Source organism: Mastacembelus armatus, chromosome 22 (genome assembly GCF_900324485.2).
Source record: "Mastacembelus armatus chromosome 22, fMasArm1.2, whole genome shotgun sequence".
NCBI lineage: Eukaryota > Metazoa > Chordata > Actinopteri > Synbranchiformes > Mastacembelidae > Mastacembelus > Mastacembelus armatus.
In genome coordinates this window covers 7,362,727-7,383,248 of record NC_046654.1, presented here as the reverse complement: position 1 = coordinate 7,383,248, position 20,522 = coordinate 7,362,727, and the positions used below count along the sequence as shown (strand labels likewise).

Below are 20,522 nucleotides of genomic sequence, written 5' to 3'. Positions count from 1 at the left end.
ATCAGGGGGAGACTGATGTGTGTACAGATGATAAATAAGCCAGTTTCTGCCCAATGCCAGACATCAACCCTGTCAACTTAAATGCTTTCATTTCTTACAGTACAGTTATATAGTTAAAATGACAATGAATATACCAAAAATCACTGCATCAACAAAACAGTAAAAAAACAAATACTCTTATAAAAAGGCTTAATCTATAATGAAAATAAATTTCTTCGGTGCTCTGCTTTTTTGCCTTCGGTTTCATTATCAATTTATTATTTATAATATATTATTTTCAAACAATGCTTTCCATGTGCTTATAAGCTAAAGTCTGACATTCATGTCCCCTACTTAGGACACAAATGTTGTTGTGCCTTGTTTATGTCAGTTGTTCTTGTTTTATGTCAGTCCATAAAAACAAATAACCCTGAAAGGAATTCAGGCATATACATTAAAGCTGTCTCAACTGGTCCAGACTGTTGTATATTCCCTAAAAATCATATATAGTGCAGCTTCCAGTGAGCTGCAAATAGTGGATATTAGCAGTGTAAAAGTGCACATGTGACCTTTTCTCCCCATACTGCCCAGTCTGTTTTCATGAGACAGGGAGCATTATGGATGTTGATATCATATTCAATACGTGATAAAACTGCTTTGAATGTATTGATTTATTTACAAAAGCCACCAGATAGTCTTTCATCCTGGTTGACTGATGCTCTCTCCAATACTTCTACTGCAAGCGGAGGGGGAAGCAGCTTGTTGGTGGTGGTGTCACATTGAGGTGTGGTGGTGGTGTGTGTAGCTGGTGGGAAGGAAGGAGAGAAGGGGAAGGAGGGGAGGAGAGTAAAGGAGGCAACAACAAGCGAGTGAAACAAAACAAGGAAGGGACAGAAAACAATTTAAAACTCTGTATTGATCCAGCACTAGTGATTGTACATATATTCCACAGTCCCAAAGGCCCCATTCCTGTGTCTCTTAAATGCAAAGGGAAAGAGAAGGGGAATAAAAAAACGGTGGTGCTAGGCAAAGCCAAGCCACTCACCCAGTTGGGGGTAATGTCCCTTATATAGAAGTCTATTGATCTTTGCAGTGCGCCTGCCTGCCCTCCCTCTGGAGTCCTACAAAAACACTCAAATACACACACATGCACACTGAAGCTCAGTCTGGGGCTGCTGGAGGGGGCATGACTGATATCCCTGCCAATAGTACTGAACCAACCTGTTAGCTAATTGCCAGCAAAGACAATTATCCTTGCATTGTTTCATAATGGAAACACATTACTAAGTCTAATATACACACAGGGAGATTGGACGATTTGACTGTACAGCCCAAGCGGACAGCAATTCATTTGTAAAGGCCAAGCAGGTCATGAGGAGACTGCGAGGAAGCTCTGTCAAAACACCCTAACAGCCGCCGACTATTCCAACAATGGAAAGGTACAGTATAAGGACGTCATCATTCCACAGTGTGTCATATTTATCTGGCAGGTAAAATATTTTGCAAAATAAAATAGTAGATATTCAGCATTTGTGCTTAGTTAGGCAGATTTTGATATAAGATTATCCTGTAAGAGATCTAATCTTTATGAAGTAATTTTCTATAAAAAGAACCATCATGTTTTGCGGTAGCCCGCAAACACTGAAATGCATGCATTCATTAAACAATGATCATTCAGGAAGTTTCGTCCGCTACAAATCTATTCTGCCCACTAATAAAGCATGTTTTCACTGTATGGAAATGGAGGGATACAGTGTGCTATTATCTGAGACAGAGTGCTTCTCCTGGATGAATGCCTTGTTCTACAGGCTGCTCAGACTAGTATTTTGACAGGCAGTGGATAACGGCGGGTCCAAAGCAATCACATCTTTGACTTTGACAAATGGCTGTGCTGTGGCGAAGTTGAAAATAACACACATCCACTTTAATCTCCTTCTTGATTAAATTGGAAGCACGTCTTTTTGACATCATGCGAGTCATTCTCAAAGCAGTGAATACTGCACACACATACACGCACACACACACACACGCACACACAAACACCTCAGGATAGGTCCATTCAAATAATATGGGAATATTTGTGTGTGTGACAGTGGGAATCCCAAAATAACTAATAAACTAATAAATAAATAAATAAGAAAGGGAATTCTGTGGGAGATGATTTAAGAAATTTCTAGTCATGTACATAGAATGCACAGAATTTCTGGACAATCTCGTTCATATGTTTAACAAAAATATTTGCTGGAATTTTGTTCTTTTATGGTGTGTCCATCAGTGCTACCCAGTATAATTTGCTTTTTCTGACACACTTTTCCTAAGCGGACCACAGTGTGGTATGGAGGAACAGAAGGGGCTGAGAGAGGAAGAAGGTAGGGGGTAGATAGATGTGTTGGGGGATGAAGATGGGTAAGGAAGGAAATCAGGGGCGTTATAAATAACACTGATGAGGTGAGCTAGCATTGATCCACACTGCAGTTGGGAGGTGGGTGGTCTTCCCAGTGCTTAATTGCCAGTCATGTGCCCTCGGATGCAGCTACTACTAAATGCAGTCTGTCTCTCATTAGGCTTGGACAGGCTGAAAATACAGCAGCGAGAGGTGGAATTGGGACTCAAACAGAAAGAGATTCAAAAGACAAAGTGCTACAATTAAGACTGATGGGGGGGAATGATAGAAAGGAGAGAGTGGGAAATGGAAACATGTTACTCACGCATTCCACCCTCAATGTCCTGGAGGAACCTGTCCAGGATGATACGAGCCATCAGTGCAGGAGACAGATCCACCTTTACATAGAGTGAACAACAAAAAAAGAAAATTAGCTTTAATGAAAAACAAGCTATGACGTCAATGGGGAGTTTAGAAAGCTTCAAAATACAGTTTTTCCAGAATTGTTATTCCTCTCTGGAGAATTGCTTCATTTACAAACCTTCTGACTAAACCCCACATATCAAGTTGGAAGGGTGGATATAATTCCTAAGAATTACAGCATTGAAATTACCCAGCCAGCATACCATCAGATGATGTAACAGAGATAATGGCTGTAAATGATATTATTCCCTTTATCATTGCATTCTTAAACCCTGACCCAACTTTCGACAGTCCCACTCCAAATTGGTCTTTGAAAGCCTTGCTCTGCAATAACCTTTTCACCGTGAACAAAAGATCCCCTATTTTACAGCCAAGCTACCTGACTGACTTGCCTTCACCTCTGTCAAACGGGCAGCCACAGTCTCTCATCTCAAATGAAAAAGCAGCACACACTATACCCAGGCTAGAGACAATGTAGAGCTTTAATCATAGAACAATCACCAAGGCAAAACGGCGGGAACCAACAGGACACACCACAGGGAATGTGGGAATACAGCCCTTAATAGGAAGAGTAGAACCTATGGCTGCAGCGTTTGAACACAAACACACCTTGAGAGGTGTGCGGCGTTTCTGGTTTGAGTGTAGGGAGAAATGTTGACAGGTAAGGAATCACTAATGACTGATACTCAGGGCGTCTATCCATTGTTTCATAAAACTATTTCCAGTGCCTTCCCCATCATTAAAAACAATATTATTAATAACACATAATTTAAAAAAAAAAAAAAACAGCTATTCTCTAGGCCTTCACAATGTCACAATGTGATGATTTAAATCAACATAAAATGTATAGATGCATGTATGAGCCTTGATAAAAAAAAGAAAAAACAGGAGTATGCAGCCAAATTATTTTCTCAACCACAGCGTGTGACTTCGGCGTAAACAATCTATATGCTGCAAATAAGAAGTCCTATTAAGTCATTCACTACAGGACTTCGCAACCTCTTCAACATGGAGGGAATTAAAACATTGCTTGAAGACTATGCCATTGCTACCAAGCTCATTATGAAACACAACATACTTGTAGCCAAAGATCATTTTTTTTCTCCTGTTAGCATAATTGGGGACCAAAAGTGAATTTGCCTTCAGCCAGTAGTGGAAATGATGTGTTTCATCTTTTCTCTGATGCTTGGTGATGCTGGGAGCATAGAGGCTTCTGTCTAAAAATGTCTTTTTACCAGCAGTAGTATTTGTTAATATCTCCATAATATTGCACTAAGAAGGCATCTTGTAAAAAAGGCCAAACATGTCTGTAATAATTAAGGGAAGTGCACAGAGTTTATGTCTTCATTAAACTCTGATAGTATTTCAGACTTAGCATTTGTACCCCGCAGCTAGTTTTCCTTTTACTTCTTAAACTTCCTCATTTTCTCTGCCTTTCTTCTCTCCCCTCCTTTCCTCTTTGTTCTTATTGGTCTACCCTCTGTTCACACCTTTGGATAACGAGAGAGAATCAGATTCCTGGTAACCTGCATCAGGGCTGACACATGAAAAATGGCAACATTACCAGCGCTGGCCCAGGCTGAATAAGGATCACCTGATTAGTTCAGGTACTTGCATCTCCCTAATTTTCATATTAATCATGAGTCCATCTCTAGTCTCAAGTCAGGGAACTTCATGACTTTAAAATGTGACTAAGATTCACAGAGCCTTGAAATCCTACTGAAATAATTATTATTCAGTAAAACTCTGGTTTTATTAGCCCCCAGAGCTAAGGGGTGAAACATACACTACAGCATAACTGCACCTGTTCTAAAGCCAGAATGTTTAAGTAACCTTTAGAGAAAGTTCCATATAAAGCATGGAAAAAATACAGTTGTCGAGTTAAGAACATTCATGAACTTCATCTGGGGACAAAAAAAAAAACGGAATCCATGAATATTTCTCATCAATGTTAATCATTTCCCTCTGTTAGAGATATATTGTCTCATAAAGGGATGAAACTACATCAATTAGCAGTCTGGGAGACCACGAGTGCTTGGTTTAAATGTTAAGTAGCATATTAAATTGACAGTTAAATGGTTCATAGACAGTTATCTCTGAGTTGAATTTAATCCTTTGGAGAAAAAAAAAAAAGATGTGTCAATTAAATGGAGAATGAATAATGGCAGTTAGCTTTGACGTGCCACTGATGCATGTGAACTACTCTTATTTTAGATGAGGAAACACTCAAATCTCATCACCCAAGTAAAGCACCAATAAAAATTTAAATGTGCATTTTAATGTTTTAAAAGGTTACATAGACCATTTTAGGAACCAAAATATGAGGAAACTACAAGAGTAACAATGTATTCAAATGACAAATAAATGCAAGTATTTGGCTTTGTAAACCACACACAAGTGTATTATACTGTAAAACTGTTTAATAATCAAAAACATACCATATTAATTCAATTTTAATTTGGCTGCTTTTGGTACATTTTGCTCGCCAAATAGGGATATAGGAACTCTTGACTGATTCCATGGTGCTGTTATGGAAAAAAAAATACTGAGAAGACAAATTATGTATGAAACAGTAGTGACCCTTGAGTACATATATTTTATTCCACACATTTTCACTAATGTGAAATGCAGAAAATTTGTCATGTGACTAATTTAAGTGCTTGTCAGGCTATTTTATAGGAAGCATTCAAAGATCCACTATTTGAGTTAGATGCAACTACACACACACACACACACACACACACACAGAACCCCAATTTGGAAAATTACATAATAAACAAAAAAAAAAAAAAAAAACATACTCACATCTGCTTAATTGATGTGAGAGCTAATTACATTAAATAATTGATAATGGAGCTGACCATTTTACCAATTTTGATAATGACTAACAGGCAAGGGAGAAAATTAAAAAGTGCAGCCAACTTAGTAATCATCAAGTACCAAGTAAGCATCATCTTAGAAAATTTCTTCAAATAGTAAAAGAGAGAGGAGAAAAAAATTTTTTTTATCCCATTACCTCATTGGCCAACACCAGGAGGACAGGAGCAGTTGGATGTGCCTTGGCTTCACTCAGATACCTTCATTATAACAAAGAACAGCAGTGAAAAAAATGGCCCACAAAGGCAGACAGAAGGGTAGAGGGGACTAGACCAGGCCAGCCAAGACATGCTAATGTCCCTGATGACTTTGCCCTAGGTGGCATATGGCAGGCTTGGTGCGGTTAAAACAGCACTGCTTGAAGGGCTTCAAATTTCCTTGAAGCCAGACAAGCATATGATAGTTAGTTAACCCCTGCCGCCCAAAAAGCCTTTTTTCCCTCGCCAACTAAAGTGCAGTTCCCCTCAGATCTTACCCAGATCATCTCTGAGGTTTGTTGTTGTAAATGGATTAGAAGTGCATTATCCAGTCTTGTTTTCCTCAGAACAATGACCTAATAAGTTAGATAAAGGCTAATTGCAATATGCAAAGAGGCTTTCCCACCACAGCCTGTTTCTTTTTTTTTTTAATTTATTCATATTCATTGAATTACACATAATCATCCCATCATAAGCCTGTGTAAGGCAAATGTCCAATGCGTGGTTATTTATTTATTTTCTGCTTTCAGTCTGAAATGGACAACAGAGCCTTAGCTAAGCAGGTGCAAGTGAGGGTCTGGAATGAATCCTGAAGGTGATGATTTGTTTGGAGAAGATTATATTTGTCATGGTGGCCCACCTGCTCTCGAGTGACTTTGTGAAATCCGTTTCACAGAAAGACAATAGAGAAGGTAACGAAAACACACATAAGTGGAAAACAGATAATAAACAGTGATAAAGATGAGAGGAAGTAAACAGAGAGTGCCAGACAGAAGAGAAAAGAGCAGCAAAGGCTTATAGTACCTTTGGTAGTAGCTTTCAATGACATCTGGTGCATGGTGTCTTGACATTGTTCTTTTAGTTCGTTTCTGTTAAGAAAAAGAACATGTAAATAATAAGAAGAAGAATAATAGCAGCAGCAGCAACAACAGATTATTTCAATTCTATTTATTTGTGCTGCATTTTTCCAGCACACCAGAATAAAACACATCCTTGTTCCACCTCGGCTCTTCTTTCATGCTCTATTGTATGTGAACAAGTGTAAGAGATCTTGGGTCACAGTAATTTATTTTCAATAAGTTTGCTGGGGGTCAAAGTGTGTCAAGCAACCTTGTTCAAACCCCCTCATCTCTCTCTCCCCCTCTCACTCAAACCTTGTATTCATTTCGCCTTTTTCAATCAAACAATGACCCTATTCCATATTGCACACCCTGACATTTCCATGCATTTCTGCTGAGAAGGAGGTAGACAGGGGATAAAAGAGGAAGAGCATTGGTTAAAAAACAACTTATTTAAAAACTACTACACAAAAAAAAAAAAAAAAAAAATGTAATTCCACAGAGACAGGCAGTGTGACTGACACCTGTCAGGGGGATGATAAATGACTCCATTTTCTGCCTGTGCTGCCTTCTGCCACTGGCGGCAGTGGCCATTTATCATCATCCGCTGTCAGCCGTGGAAAGCAGCAGTGACAGTGCGAGTCAGCAAACATTTAGCACACGCAGCCACACTACACGGGGAAATTATTATTGTCAGAATAATAATGGTTTAGCATAATTTATTACAGGTCCACCAAATAAGCAGGGGCTAGATGTTATTAGACAGATGGATGGGAAGGCTTGGCAGACATCCACTGAGGCTCAGGCAGGCAAAGGCCCTCAACGTGAACGTGAGGAGGAGGAGGTGTGGGTGGAGGTGGGGGGGGGGAATAAACGGGGGTATGGTGGGGGGGCATTCTCCAAACCAATCAGAGAGCTGGCAGTTCAATTACAAAGAAATAAAGGGACATTCATCATTCAATTAGGCACCTGTCAGGGCTCACAAAGGAAGAAAACTTCTAACCTGGTACTCCAGGGAGAAGATGCTCAGAAGAGTGGACTGCGAGTGACTGGAACAAATAAAAGAAGGACAAAGTTAATTACCAGAGTGCATTGCACAGAGACAAAGGGAGAGGGGGAGCTTCAAAGCTGGGGCCAGCTGCCCTGTAATCTAAAAGAACATGAAAACAAGTGTGGCAAAGTTGTTCCAGATGAACACCTCTGACAAAGGATTCCTGCCACGATGGCGTGGGGGTGTGAGAATGGGGAAGGATGTGTGTGGTATGAGAAATGAGAAAAATATAGCCTGTTTTTTCTTTTTTTTTTTTTTTTTTACACTTTGACTAATTCACATGTACCATCTTCTTCCATCCCCTTTCTCACCAGTAAGAATGCTGAAAACTATATTGTTCTTAATTAACAAACAGTTTCTGTCTCCATAAAACAACACTCATAAAACTGTAGAGAATATACAGCATTCCTGCAAATGAATGATAGGTTTCAAGTCTCATCACTGAGGGAAACATGGCATTTAATGACAATTACACTCCTTGGTTCTTATGTCTCTTCACAGTGGGGGGGATTGTGAGTGTCTGTATTTGTTTGTGTTAGTGCTGTGGCAATACATGGATAGAAGAAAGTTTTCCTGCTTCACTGTCAGAGATGGCATATGGGCTGTTCTTGAGCCCTCCCACTGCAACTGATGGGCTTTGAAAATGGAAACTTTCACTCCAGGAAGCTGGGACTCCCAGGAGTCGGTCAATTCCACGGGTTGCCATAAGCTACATTCATCTCCAGCTCCAGTCAATGTCAAACACCTGGCAGAGAGGCAAACCTGGAAAACAGGCAGCTCCGACAAGGACTCACAGCCCCTTCAATATCCCTCCCCAACCCCCACAGCATCCTTTGAGTTGAAGATGCTAAAAGTGGTGACAGATATTAGTCTAATTGGATAGTATATACCTCTGCCATGCATAGCAGCAAAAAAAATATACAAATGCAGTAGAGGCATCCGCACACATACAAGCTACTCTGTGATGGCCTCCAGTGGCTCTGTCTCAATCTACTGCTCTCAGTACATTTGATTGTTAAATTTAATGGACTTTTTGTTACAAGTCACCCGAGAATGGTATGTAAATACTCACGAGAAGCTGGAGCTTCCAATCTGCAGTCCACATAGGCCATCAACATCAATCATTAGAAACCATGAAATAACCATGTGATGTGTAAACAAAGCCAAAGGAATCTCAAACATCGATTTCTGTCTGGAGTCTCAGCCTGTGACGATATCTTAATAAAAGCATTGCAACCACTTGAATAGTTTAGCAGTTAATAATGACTTCTCCCACCAAAGACGTCATCTTGGGTTCGGCAAATGCCAAATTTTAATGCTATAGAGAATAGCTGAATAGAGAACAACTAATTCTCAACTATTCTCTGGGGTTCTGAAACCACACTGGGTCTTGCCAAACACAAAGTTATAGTCACAACAGAGAAGGACCAAATGTTTGAAGCAGAGGAGAAAAAGGGGAAAACACTGCCACCTCAGCATTAATTTACAACAATGTTTGGGGATGAAGGGGCCACTGCAATTAAGTGGGCCATTAAATGGTCAACTGTCAACATGTGGACACTTAAGGGAGGGGGGAAAAAAATTCCTCCACACTTCAACCTTGCACCTGAGCATTTCAACAACATTAGAGCCTTATTGTTGGCATGGGACCATCATGATCCCCCTGTTGGAACAGGCATCTGTTAGGTTTTAAATGGATTACTCTCTATAATGAGCATGATTACTGCCTAATTGCAAAATCTATACCCTGTTAACTTTAAAGGAACACAAACTGCTCTTAATATCTAGAAAAACATATCTGTTTCAAGAACAGTAAGAACTTTGGCAACTTTTGTTTTTCTTTCTTGCCTCAATCAGTTTTTGCAAACATCAGAACTGGACAAATGTGGGCAAACCACAGAAAATAACTAAATCACCAAAGCAAAGTTCAAAAACTGTGAGATTTGAATAAAAAAAAAAAAAAAAAAGGCAGTGCAAAGAGATGACAGCAGATGCTTGGATCCGAACCAAGAGTTGTCTGCGTTTTATAGAGTCTGTCAAGTTTTACGCTGGGTTCATATTGTATAATGCTCTTTTTTCCATTTAACGGACATTAACAGTAAGTTATTGCGAGCCTTACATTAATGTATATCCAACCTGTGCTCTCCTGGGCACAGTATGGTCACTTCATGCTAAAATGTGGAGCAAAGTGTAGCCATACAATGGGGATCTGATCCGCCTGCTGAACAGTAGCATTACATTTTCATCCCACTCCTTTACTCACAGCATCAGCACATGAGAAATTCAATTCTACATAAATGACTATAAAAATAAACTGATGCAAAAACTATACTAAACCCAGATTCATGAAAAAGAAAAGTTATTATATTTTGCTCAAAAATAACTTTACTTCTCAGTGTAAAACCAAAAACTATCCCTTAGCTGTGAAGTTGTGACAATGGGAACCCCATGTTTCTCTGTACATAAACAAAGCTTAATCCTTCTTTCATGCACTGGTGAAAGGTCAAGGTACCTGTCTGAGATCATCAGTTATATGGTTATGTTTCATGAATTAGAGTGAGGCTTTATTTATTACAGCAAACACAGAACACATTTGAAAACCTGATTTCAAAAAAAGAATTGTTTTTGACACTGCAGTGCATCCTTACATTGACCTTTATGTGGGAAGAAAGCAATAAAAATCAATCCCTCTTGGATATAATTTAGAACATGTGAAAAACAGAAGGTTGGGAGACAGAAGAGTGGTTAGGGAATCATTCACTCTCAACCTAATTACCCTTCCTTACAACATAAGACAGAGCATTAATATGCACTGGCACCCAAAATAGTAAAGTAGCAGATTAAATTAAAAACAATTAGGGACTTTCACTTTGTCACTTTGCTGGTATGCCTGTCTGGTCAGTGCTTTAGGCTCTATTAAACTAGGCTATCCACTGGTTATGAATCTGACAAATTCAAGTTTGAGTGCTGAATTGCCTTATCTCTTCGTGCATTCAGACTGTATCAGTGTCTAAGGCATAAAAAACAAAACAAAACAAAAAAACAACATTGCAGCAAAAAAGCCTGAAAATTCCCATCAACCTAATCAATAGCAGACAGGGGGAATTCATGCAATCAATTATATCCAGAATCTTCCTATTTACAAATAATTAATTATAAACAATAGCTGTAATTTAGGTAATGAAAGCCACCTGGCTAATGGCATTGGTATCATATGCTGCGACAGTACTTACCATTTGGTGGATCTGCATGCAGAGAGTGTTGCATGGTGTGACTCTTCAGGGCATGGAACTGGCTAATTGAGGCATAGCACATATTTTTACTAATGGCAATAAAGCTATTGTGAGAACGGAGTGACATGGATGAAATGATTCACTCTTACAAAGTGTAAGAAAACACAACTTATTGTTCTCAACTCATTTTATTGTTATATACACCTGTGTTACAATAAGAATTAGCCAATACCTTCCTTGCATAGGTAGGATTTATATCTAATCCAAGCACAGGGGCTGACAATAATATACTAATCATTTCATTTTCAATAGATCAATGTTTTATAACGTGAAACACAGCTCAATATGGGTTAAAGACTCTGGATATGCAAATGTTGCTAATTACACATGCTGATACGCAAAATGCTAACATCTGTTTCTCAGCTAAACCTACCGTCATCAGCAGCAAAACAAATGTGTAGAACAAAAATCTTTACGCGTTAATGTATAAAATGTGATGTATTTTGACAAGAGATAGAAACAAACACAAATCACAGTATGTCACGTAGCTTCAAACAAATACTTGCACAATGAGCACACGTGTTTACAGTTCAAATTAGTTTTACATTGTTTCCTGCAAACCCATAAATCCAGCATTCTATTCCAACCAATACAACATGGATGTATTTGATGTAGTAGTAATATATCATTATCATTACTAATTTATCATAATCATGATAAATCAACACTTCCACTATATTCCCAAGCTCTTTTTTTTTTTCCAAGCTTGACATTCCACTACATGTACATCCCCACCCCCCCCCCCCACACACACACACTCTGTCTCTCTCCAGAAGACCATAGAAATCCTCCAAGCCTGCGGGGGAACTGTGGATAGAAATGACTTTAGCAGAAGCACAACAGGGCATCTCACTGCCTACTATTGTCCTAATAGATGAAAAATATGACCCCCTACCCAGTCCCCTTGACTTTATTACAATCTTTAAAATTTCTGTCTGCTGAGCTGCCCTTAGATTTCAGGAATGTTATATAAAGGTGGCAAAAAGTAGGAAAGATCCCACAGTCACCACCCTAATTGTGATTCGTCCTGAAAGCCTGGGATCTTCATAAGTCTGTCTGTGACAAAACGCGTTATAAGTATTATGGTGTGTTGCCATTGTTGTAGTGTAATTAGTGTCATTGCTGTTTCTGCAAACTCTCATGGAAAATTGAAAATGAGATCCATGTTATCCGTCAAGTGGCGAGCATCCACTGGTCTGGCAAAGAAACACATTACACTGACCAATTGCCTACTCCCTGAAGCATGGCTGGGAAACTTGTACCATTCTGGGCAATTTGTTTCATTCTTCTTTTGCAATTGATCCCAGTATGGAAACAGAACCTGGGGCAAGAGACTCTACCATAGCTGGCCAGCTGAACTGTGATACTGTATGCTGTAGGTTCTTGTGTGTGTGTGTGTGTGTATGACTTTGGGGATTGAGGAGTGACACTGATGCCTCACCATGTACAGCACACAATATGTTCATGTTTTTCACAAGAGCTCTTATTCCTGTGTTGATAATTTGCCTCTACTAATATCAGCATCTTATTCTACTCTACAATCCAATAACAAGAGTTTTTAACCTTCAAGCTTGTGTCCCTTATAAATACTATAAACCACACCTTGAACAATGAGCTGCTTACTTCAGTGTTTTTTGGCCCAATGAGCTGAAAAGGCTTTACAATCTATAGTGCTTGGACAACGTCCCTACTATATGAAAAGGAAGTAGTCATTCCTGTGCTTCCTAATCAAGTAATTGATTGCATCTATTATTCATGAACTCCTTAGCCTGACATGAAGTTGTAAACTCAGCACAGCTTCCCCTCATTCTACTTCTCCCATTCCTGCTTAGACTTCATTCGTCCCTTCACCCTTCCAGTGTTCATCTGGCCACATAAAGCTGTGGAATTAGTTTGCCAGCCTCTCAGCCTTCAGTGGTTGTACCCCTAAGCCCAAGCTGCCAGTTTGTGTTTTGTTCAATATGGGCAGCCAGAAGTGTGGGGCTGTGTGCTGGAGGCCATTGGGGTTACCCCACAGGCTCTGCACTACATCAGTCTCTGGGTAATGTTATTGCCACTTCCAGGCTACAAAATAGCTGTGGAGTTCTACCTTCACATGAGCTGCAACAGTGCAACTCAATTCAATTCCACAGAGACAACAGTGGAAATCACAGTTAAATCTAGAAATAACCCAACTGGCATATTTAGCTGTGGGACGTGTTAAACTTTTAAAAACCATAATCCAGGTGAGCTTTAGTAGAAGGTTCTTGAACTGAAAATAAGTGTGAATATTAAGGTGAAAAAAATGGGCCTCAGTAACAGTGGTTAGATAACTTGAAGAAGGGTGATTATAATTTGATAAAAGCTAACCTAACTTAAGAAAAGTATTTGACTAACTAACTTTACCAAGATTCCAAACATCAGATAATAAGTGACTGTGGCATCTTAGTCACAACCGTAATAGTACGACTCCTAAAAAGTAAAGAGGTTCTTAGACATGAACAAATAACTGCAAATGCAATGTTAAAACCTAAAAACTATACTGAACTATTCTCTATACTGTCACAGTGTAAAAACAGACATAAATGAGTAATAGAACAAATTTTTAAAAATCTTGTGTCACGTTCCTAGGCTATAAGGTCAAACTAAATGACTTAACAGAGCCTACCAATTTAATGCATTGTATCTGTTAACAAATCCTTAGGCTTAACCAGCATGGTAAAAAAGAACAGAACAACTACTACAGCCACAATAAATAATCAATGAGAAGTGAGTATATCCCTCTGCTCCATCCTAAGCTGAGATATTACCATCAAAAACAAAGTGTTTGTAGCCAAGAAATCACCATATCAATGGCACATGCCACAACAACCCTGCCCCACGCTTTCCTTCCAAAGATCATGCTAGATAAACCCCAAATAACAGAGAAATTAACAAATGCTTGACATTTGCTCAACATCCATTATTCTGACACTTCTTCAGAATTTCAAAAGGCTGAACGCATGCTTAATCAACATTCATATTCCCAGAGCGAGCCCCAGCACCATATTGCAGCCCGCCTCAGTGCTGATGAAAACAGCACATTAGGGCCCAATTCAAAAAACATTCATGGACTCTTCACTGGGGAGCTGTGCATATGTGTGTGAGTAAAAGACAGTGAGAGGCACCGATTGTGTTTAGAGGGGAGGGATGTTTCACACTTTACTTTTTAAGCATTTGCCAAAACATCAACATCTGCCTATTTCTGCACATGCTCCTACTTTCATGACTGTGAAAGCCATATGAGGACTGAGCTGAATGGCTTCTTAAAGAGGGGGGCTAATCATTACATCCAAATTCATTCATAATATAGCACAGAAGGACACAGAGGACTCACATTCCCTCCCTCTTTTCTCGCTCTCCTTACAGACTCTCTCTGGGGACAAAGGGTGGAAGGACTGGAGTCCCCTCTAGGCCCAGGGGAAGCCAGGCAAGGCCTCAGAGAGCAGCCCATCATTTCCAATTCTAATATGTGGCAAGAGAAGGACCTGATGGGACTTATGTCACATTTTTTCCTACACTGGCCTGCGATAAGCCCCCCCCCCCCCTTTCTGCCTAGCCACAGTCCAGATACTAGACAGGACACCACGGCTGGCTAAGAGGAGGGCAAGGAAGAGAGGGCAAGAATGGGGGTTGATATTTGCATGTCCCTCCATTGTGAGTGGGGGTAAAAAGTGACAGCACCGTGTCCAATTCTTTTCCCCCCAGAGCAGCTCGGGCCCGGCAAGAGAGGCCAAGCTGACAGATGACTCCCAACATCTGTGTTATGCAGCCGTTACAGATGAGGGACTCCACATCACAATCTCTCTCTTTCTATCTGTCTATAGGACCCTCCCTCTCTCCTCCCACAACCCATACTCACACTACAACAGAAAGACTGACAGACGTTCTGTGGAAATTACCTTGAAATGGTCTATAATAATCATTTTGTTTAAATTTCAGACCTTCCTCCCATGGTGTCCCCAATCTAAAGCAATGATTATGAAATGGATAATAATGAATATATCTTCTGACATCAATGTATAAAGTATCACAGTATCAAAAATCACGTGAAATAATCAAACTGGTATTCAGTATAACGAGGTAATGCATAAATGTGTTCAATTCAACACCACAATGTCTTTATTGCAATAACTCCTTTTGTCAGAATTTGGCCAAAACTTTTGTTTTCATGAAATGATCACACTGCAACATCAAATAATACTAGTATGATTCCACTTAAAGGCAATAATGGACAATACTAACTTAAAAGTGAAAAATGGCCCAGCCCTAATTGCAAATAACTACTATCAGCATGCACTTCTAGATATTACCTGGGCAATATTTCCATATACAGAATCAACAAAACTGTGAAAAAATGTGTAAACTGCATCTGAATCATCATGTAACAAATAATAGAAATGCCTTCCACCACAACATCGCACATGCAATCGAAAGAAGAGCCTTTGCCATGAATCTGCTGTTCACTCAACATTACTTGCATCATTTGGAAACCACCCAGTGCAAAGTGAAAGGATGTTACACCCAGATTTGTTTTTCTATCTCACTATTGTAATCCAGCCAGTCTGTTGCCCACCTATTTGGTCCAGAGCTGTCCACAACAAACCACCCCCCACTCCCCCCAACCGCACCCCCCACCCCCACTACCGCGCCAGGCCAAGCCTGGCCAATATTTACGCAGTGGCAGGGCTCCCACACGGTCCAAAGGGACAGGAGGGGTGTGGGGCGGGGGTGGCTGACTGCCGTGCCTGAGCGCATGCTAAGAGATGATGGATGGCCTAGTCGATATGTTATGTCTTAAGAGCCTGATTTCCTGCCAGTCCAATCACTAACCTTCCAGAGCCCAGCTCAGCTGATTGGACAACCAGAATAATTTCGCAGGCTGTGAAAACACTGCTGCCGTGCCTGTCTGTCAGGCCCAGTGACGAGACTCAGGGATTTTAAAGAGCAAGGGCCTCCCCAAGATTGTTCATGGTGAACGAAATAATAACAATAACCAGCAAGACTAAACAAAAGAGCTAGCACTGTTGGGGGGGGGGGATCAGGATCATGGAGAATTATTGGCATGAAAATTCTCCAATATTTTTCTTTAATTATTACACCCACCAGTATCACATTGAAAAAAGGCATTTGGAATGTTTGTTAAAGACATTTTAGATTAAAAACCAGATGGAGAAAGGAAACACAAACAAATGAGAAGGACCTCCTAGCGTTGGTGCCTATACATACAGGATATTGGTTGCAGTTCATACAGATGACATATTCTGTAAAATGCTGACAGTGAGAACAAAGACAAGCTCAAGCTGTGCTGCATCCCCTTTGGGGACGTGCTACCTTCTTCTAGATTGGCGATTAGGACACAATGAAAGTCGGAACATCCAAATACATCCGACTTTGTAAGTGACCTCAATGGGATCATCCCTAGTGTCCTGGTGGCCTTGGGGGATTACACATGTTACGTTCAATAAAGTGAGGGCCCTCAGTGTCAAGGAGAAAGGCAAACACAGCCATTAACCCCTCTCTTCGATTTCTAGATGTCCAGGCAGTGCATGGCAAAACACCAGCTAATGCTGTGGAGAAGGCCCATACTGAAACCTGTGTGGAATTAATCAGTGATCATAAGTGAATTAAATGGGATTATAAATATTTAATAAAATAAGATAAAGCAGGACAGAAGAATAAATAATTTAGCTATGGGAGTTAAAAGATATATAGATAATAATGTCATGGCTGAATCTAACTTGCGTTCATGCGTCTAAATTATTTTCTGATTATCTATCAGTCATTCCTAATATGCAAAGTGTAATAAAAGATTACTCTAAATTGCCCATAGGCGTGAGTGTGAGTGTGTGTGGTTGTTTGTCTTTGTGTGTCTCTATGTGGCCCTGTGATGGACTGGTGACCTGTCCAGGGTGTACCCCTGACTTTCACCCAAAGAGAGCTGGGGTAGGCTCCAGCAGATCCCTGTGACCCCTGTGGTTAAGGAATAGGTGGGAATAGAAAATGGATTATAAAAGATTCTCATGCACAGCAGTTTAACGTTTCCACTGTGTTGAGGCACGAAGCTCGTTTTTGTAGATGGGTTTTGTGTATTCGCTGTTAATAGCGTGGAAACTGCAGTGAGTTTATAAGTGAGCTTCCAGTGACTTACTTTGGAAATCTGTCCTTCAGCATCTTCATACATTGCCGAGTGGGTCTCAGATGTTCAGTCCATCTCACAATCTCTTTATACTCAGCTCGGGACAGTCTCATCGTCTTTTGATTAGCAGCTGTATCGATCTACATAAACTGGTAAGCGTCTGATTAGCGGACGACGCTGTAGCAATCCGATCTGCAGGTAAACTACTGACATCTGTCAAAAACAGCTGTTACCTGCGCGGCTAATCAATCTTAGCTTCAGGTTGCAGCTAACGCGACACACTGAAAGCTTTTAAATGACGCCTGCGTATATATTTAATGCAACGCGTTGCGAGGTACGACTATAAAGCAATAGCAATAACATGCACACGGGTTGTTTACCATTTATTCCTGCTGCATGCGGACTGTGCTAGCTTCCCGCTAGGAAGTTGAAGAGTCGACTGTAGTGTGAGCTGCGCGTTGATTGGTTGATCGAGCCACAGAGCTGAGTATACCAGCAGACGATTGGTTACTTGGCGGCTCGGCGTCCAGATAAGACCAACTGCCTGCAGCATCTCCGAAACATTTCTGCAGTGTCATTAACTATAAGTGATGCGTACAAACGCAGGTAGACACGAAGGTTCGCAGGTTCTTCTGTTGCATTTTGAACGGGACGGCAAATCCTGAAATATATGAGCTGTGCGGTCAGGGAGGAGGTTTGAGAGAGTAGAGTGACAGAGGAGCACAGCGAGGAGGAGAGGGGAGGCAGCGCCTTGTTGTCTGATTTGGGTAATAAAGAAGAACCAGACACGTAACTTTGTCACTGGTTCTTTGGTTCTGACAGCAGAGGCGGCTCCGATATGGTTCGTGTGAAGATGCAGCCCCCCTCCCCTTAAATCCTGGTTATTTTGTTTTGGCCATAATGTTTATACTGTGTGTAGCTCATAGTCGCACACAGTGTTGGCACATGACGGGAAATAAAAACAAATTGAATATTTAATGTTAAAATATCAGTAAAACAATATGCTTCCCTAATGCTTTTTTTTTTTTTTACTATTTTAAATGCACTGAAAACTCTAAAGGGGCCCAGTCAACACCAAGTGTCTTTTTTGATGTCCAACATTTCACATGTACATTTTTACTTCCCATATTTAAATTTAGCCCAGTTATACAGTTATACTACTACAGCAGAAAGCATCACTGATATACTGTATTCTTTCAGCTTTGCAGTGGAGAGAATATTGGCTTAAGCTGTCCTTAATTTTTTCCTACTACCTGCAGGATTTTTTGTGGGCCATCCCCAGACAGCCACTGGCCTCCAGAATCAACAGCATTCACCTCATCAGTGGCAGGATGAGGTAAATGATACCAAGGATGATGATAATGTACTGTAAAGCACCGTAGAAGAAAAGATTTGTAAAACATTTAAGAATGATAAGGAATTTAAATTATAAATCTTTGCTGTGTCTCTTAAAACTCTAAAATGCTGCACGTCGATAGATTTCTAATAGTTAGCAAATATTAGTTACCAACTGATGTTTTAGGGAAAATTTATGATTAATTCTTAATCTAGAGTGTTGATTTTTAGACAAGACTGAGAATCTTTAAGACCTAATTTGTCAAATACTTCCCTTGAGATCACTATAATTTTACAATGGCATTATTGTGTAATTAGTCTCTGGACAGTGCTAAATCTCAGCCTACCCTAATAGATTTTCTTTTTACTTTCTCTCTTTACATACAGATCCTGGGAATTCTCAGAATCTTTTTGTGGTGAGTTTGATATTTTTCTGGATTTTACAGAACACATCTTTCATCCCTTGTTTTATTTATCAAATTAAAAGCAGAGGTGGAATTGTTCCATGCAGGGTATTTTGCCTTAAATTGTCAGAAAATTGGCTAAATTAGCATCTTAAATCAAATTGCCATCATTGTCTACAAGCCCATATTACGATATTAAGTAATTCCATGGTAGATCAAACATTCTTTTGACAATAGCACTGCTGGTCTCCTCTATTGTTGATGAACAATGCATTTGTGAGCAGAAGGACTCTATCTGACCCGTGGTGCATCAGAAAATAGAGCTCATTGTTGTTGGGCAGTGTAGTATGATGTCTGAGATGAGCTGAGGTCTTGGGCTGCGTGTTCACTAGCACAGTCCCTGGGTCTGAAAGGGCTCGGCACTCTGTGGTGGCTACAAAAGGGAACTGTGTAGTGGGATTGGTATGGCTAGATAAGATCAGGGCCTCTGAGGAAGTCTGGTCTGATTGCTACAAAGGGCTGAGGTCAGGGGCAAAAGGAGCAGTTTACTCATCTAGGTATCACAGGATCAAGGGGTTTGGTGGGGAGCCGTGTGTGTAATAGGTATAAAAGGATCAGTGTAATGTGATGGTATAAAAAGATAAAAATCAGAGAAGGGGTTGGAAGGCTGTGTACTGTAATGATTCCAAAAGCTAGGGCATCAGAGATTTTGTTGTGTTGGTGTCTCCTCTTCTGTGTATGTACTCCTATGTGCGTGCTCACACTGTTACACTGAATCAGCTTGTGTATGTGTGCATCTTTGATGGCTATAAAAGCCACAGTGGGCTGTGATGAGAGCTGAAGGAGAGAGTGAGGCGATGGAGGGGATACAGGGAAAGGATGCAGGGGAAAGACGAGTGCTTTGGAGCTGTGTGTAAACAGGGCAGTGGTACACACCGTGCTGTTAACCAGCTGTGAAGCCTGCTCACAGTGGGAGATGAATTTACAAAGGATGTCTCCCTCTGATATCCAGGAGACTCTGCACTGATCTCTGCTCCACTGATCTCGGCACACTATTGTAGCGCTAAGCACTGTGCCACTAATGGTACTTATATACCTTAATGCCTGGAAAACATTTACATTTTGCTTGCAGCAGAGGGAAAGTGTGTGGTTGTGGAGAGGAGACTGCATGTGTGTGTGTGTATGCGTGTGTGAAAGACAAATAGTTTTTAAATTAAAGTATTTTTAGTCTAGGAATGTAAGAGTTGTGAAGTTGTGTAATTTCCTTTACTCATCACACAGTTTAAGGAAATTGCAAGCCTGACCATGTCTTGCATATTAGTTCCTCCTTACCATATTAAGTGATTTTACTCACTATACAAAGAGGGCATTTTGTTTCACTAGCTCGTCAGCATTACTGTCATAATATTTCTTTCTTTTTTCCATTTGTGAAGTCAGTGACTTCACTCCTCTGCACCACAGAATTGCTATCCAGTCATCAGGGAGTCTGGGATCTCAGCTCTAAAGATCACAGTTTAAACATGAGGCAAGCCATAACCAGGAAATGCCTGTAGTATTAGCGAGGTATCGGATTCATGTGTTCGC

The 20,522-nt window shown here is 40.4% G+C and overlaps 1 protein-coding gene across 2 annotated transcripts in view; it reads right to left on the bottom strand.

The window, feature by feature from the left end:
• The window catches only part of cdin1 (CDAN1 interacting nuclease 1), a 51,357-nt gene extending 33,733 nt beyond the window's left edge, over positions 1 to 17,624 (bottom strand). Inside the window, exons 1-5 of one of the 2 annotated variants that reach the window (XM_026308926.1) lie at positions 17,212 to 17,624; positions 7,702 to 7,747; positions 6,664 to 6,728; positions 5,802 to 5,862; positions 2,688 to 2,760 (exon numbers count right to left, since the gene is read on the bottom strand). In XM_026308926.1, coding sequence (XP_026164711.1) covers positions 2,688 to 2,760; positions 5,802 to 5,862; positions 6,664 to 6,728; positions 7,702 to 7,747; positions 17,212 to 17,312 — 346 coding nt within the window. In that variant the 5' untranslated portion in view covers positions 17,313 to 17,624. The remainder of the gene's footprint in view (positions 1 to 2,687; positions 2,761 to 5,801; positions 5,863 to 6,663; positions 6,729 to 7,701; positions 7,748 to 17,211) is intronic. The other variant, XM_026308935.1, reaches the window with a different exon arrangement.
• Between the last annotated feature and the right edge of the window lie 2,898 nt (positions 17,625 to 20,522).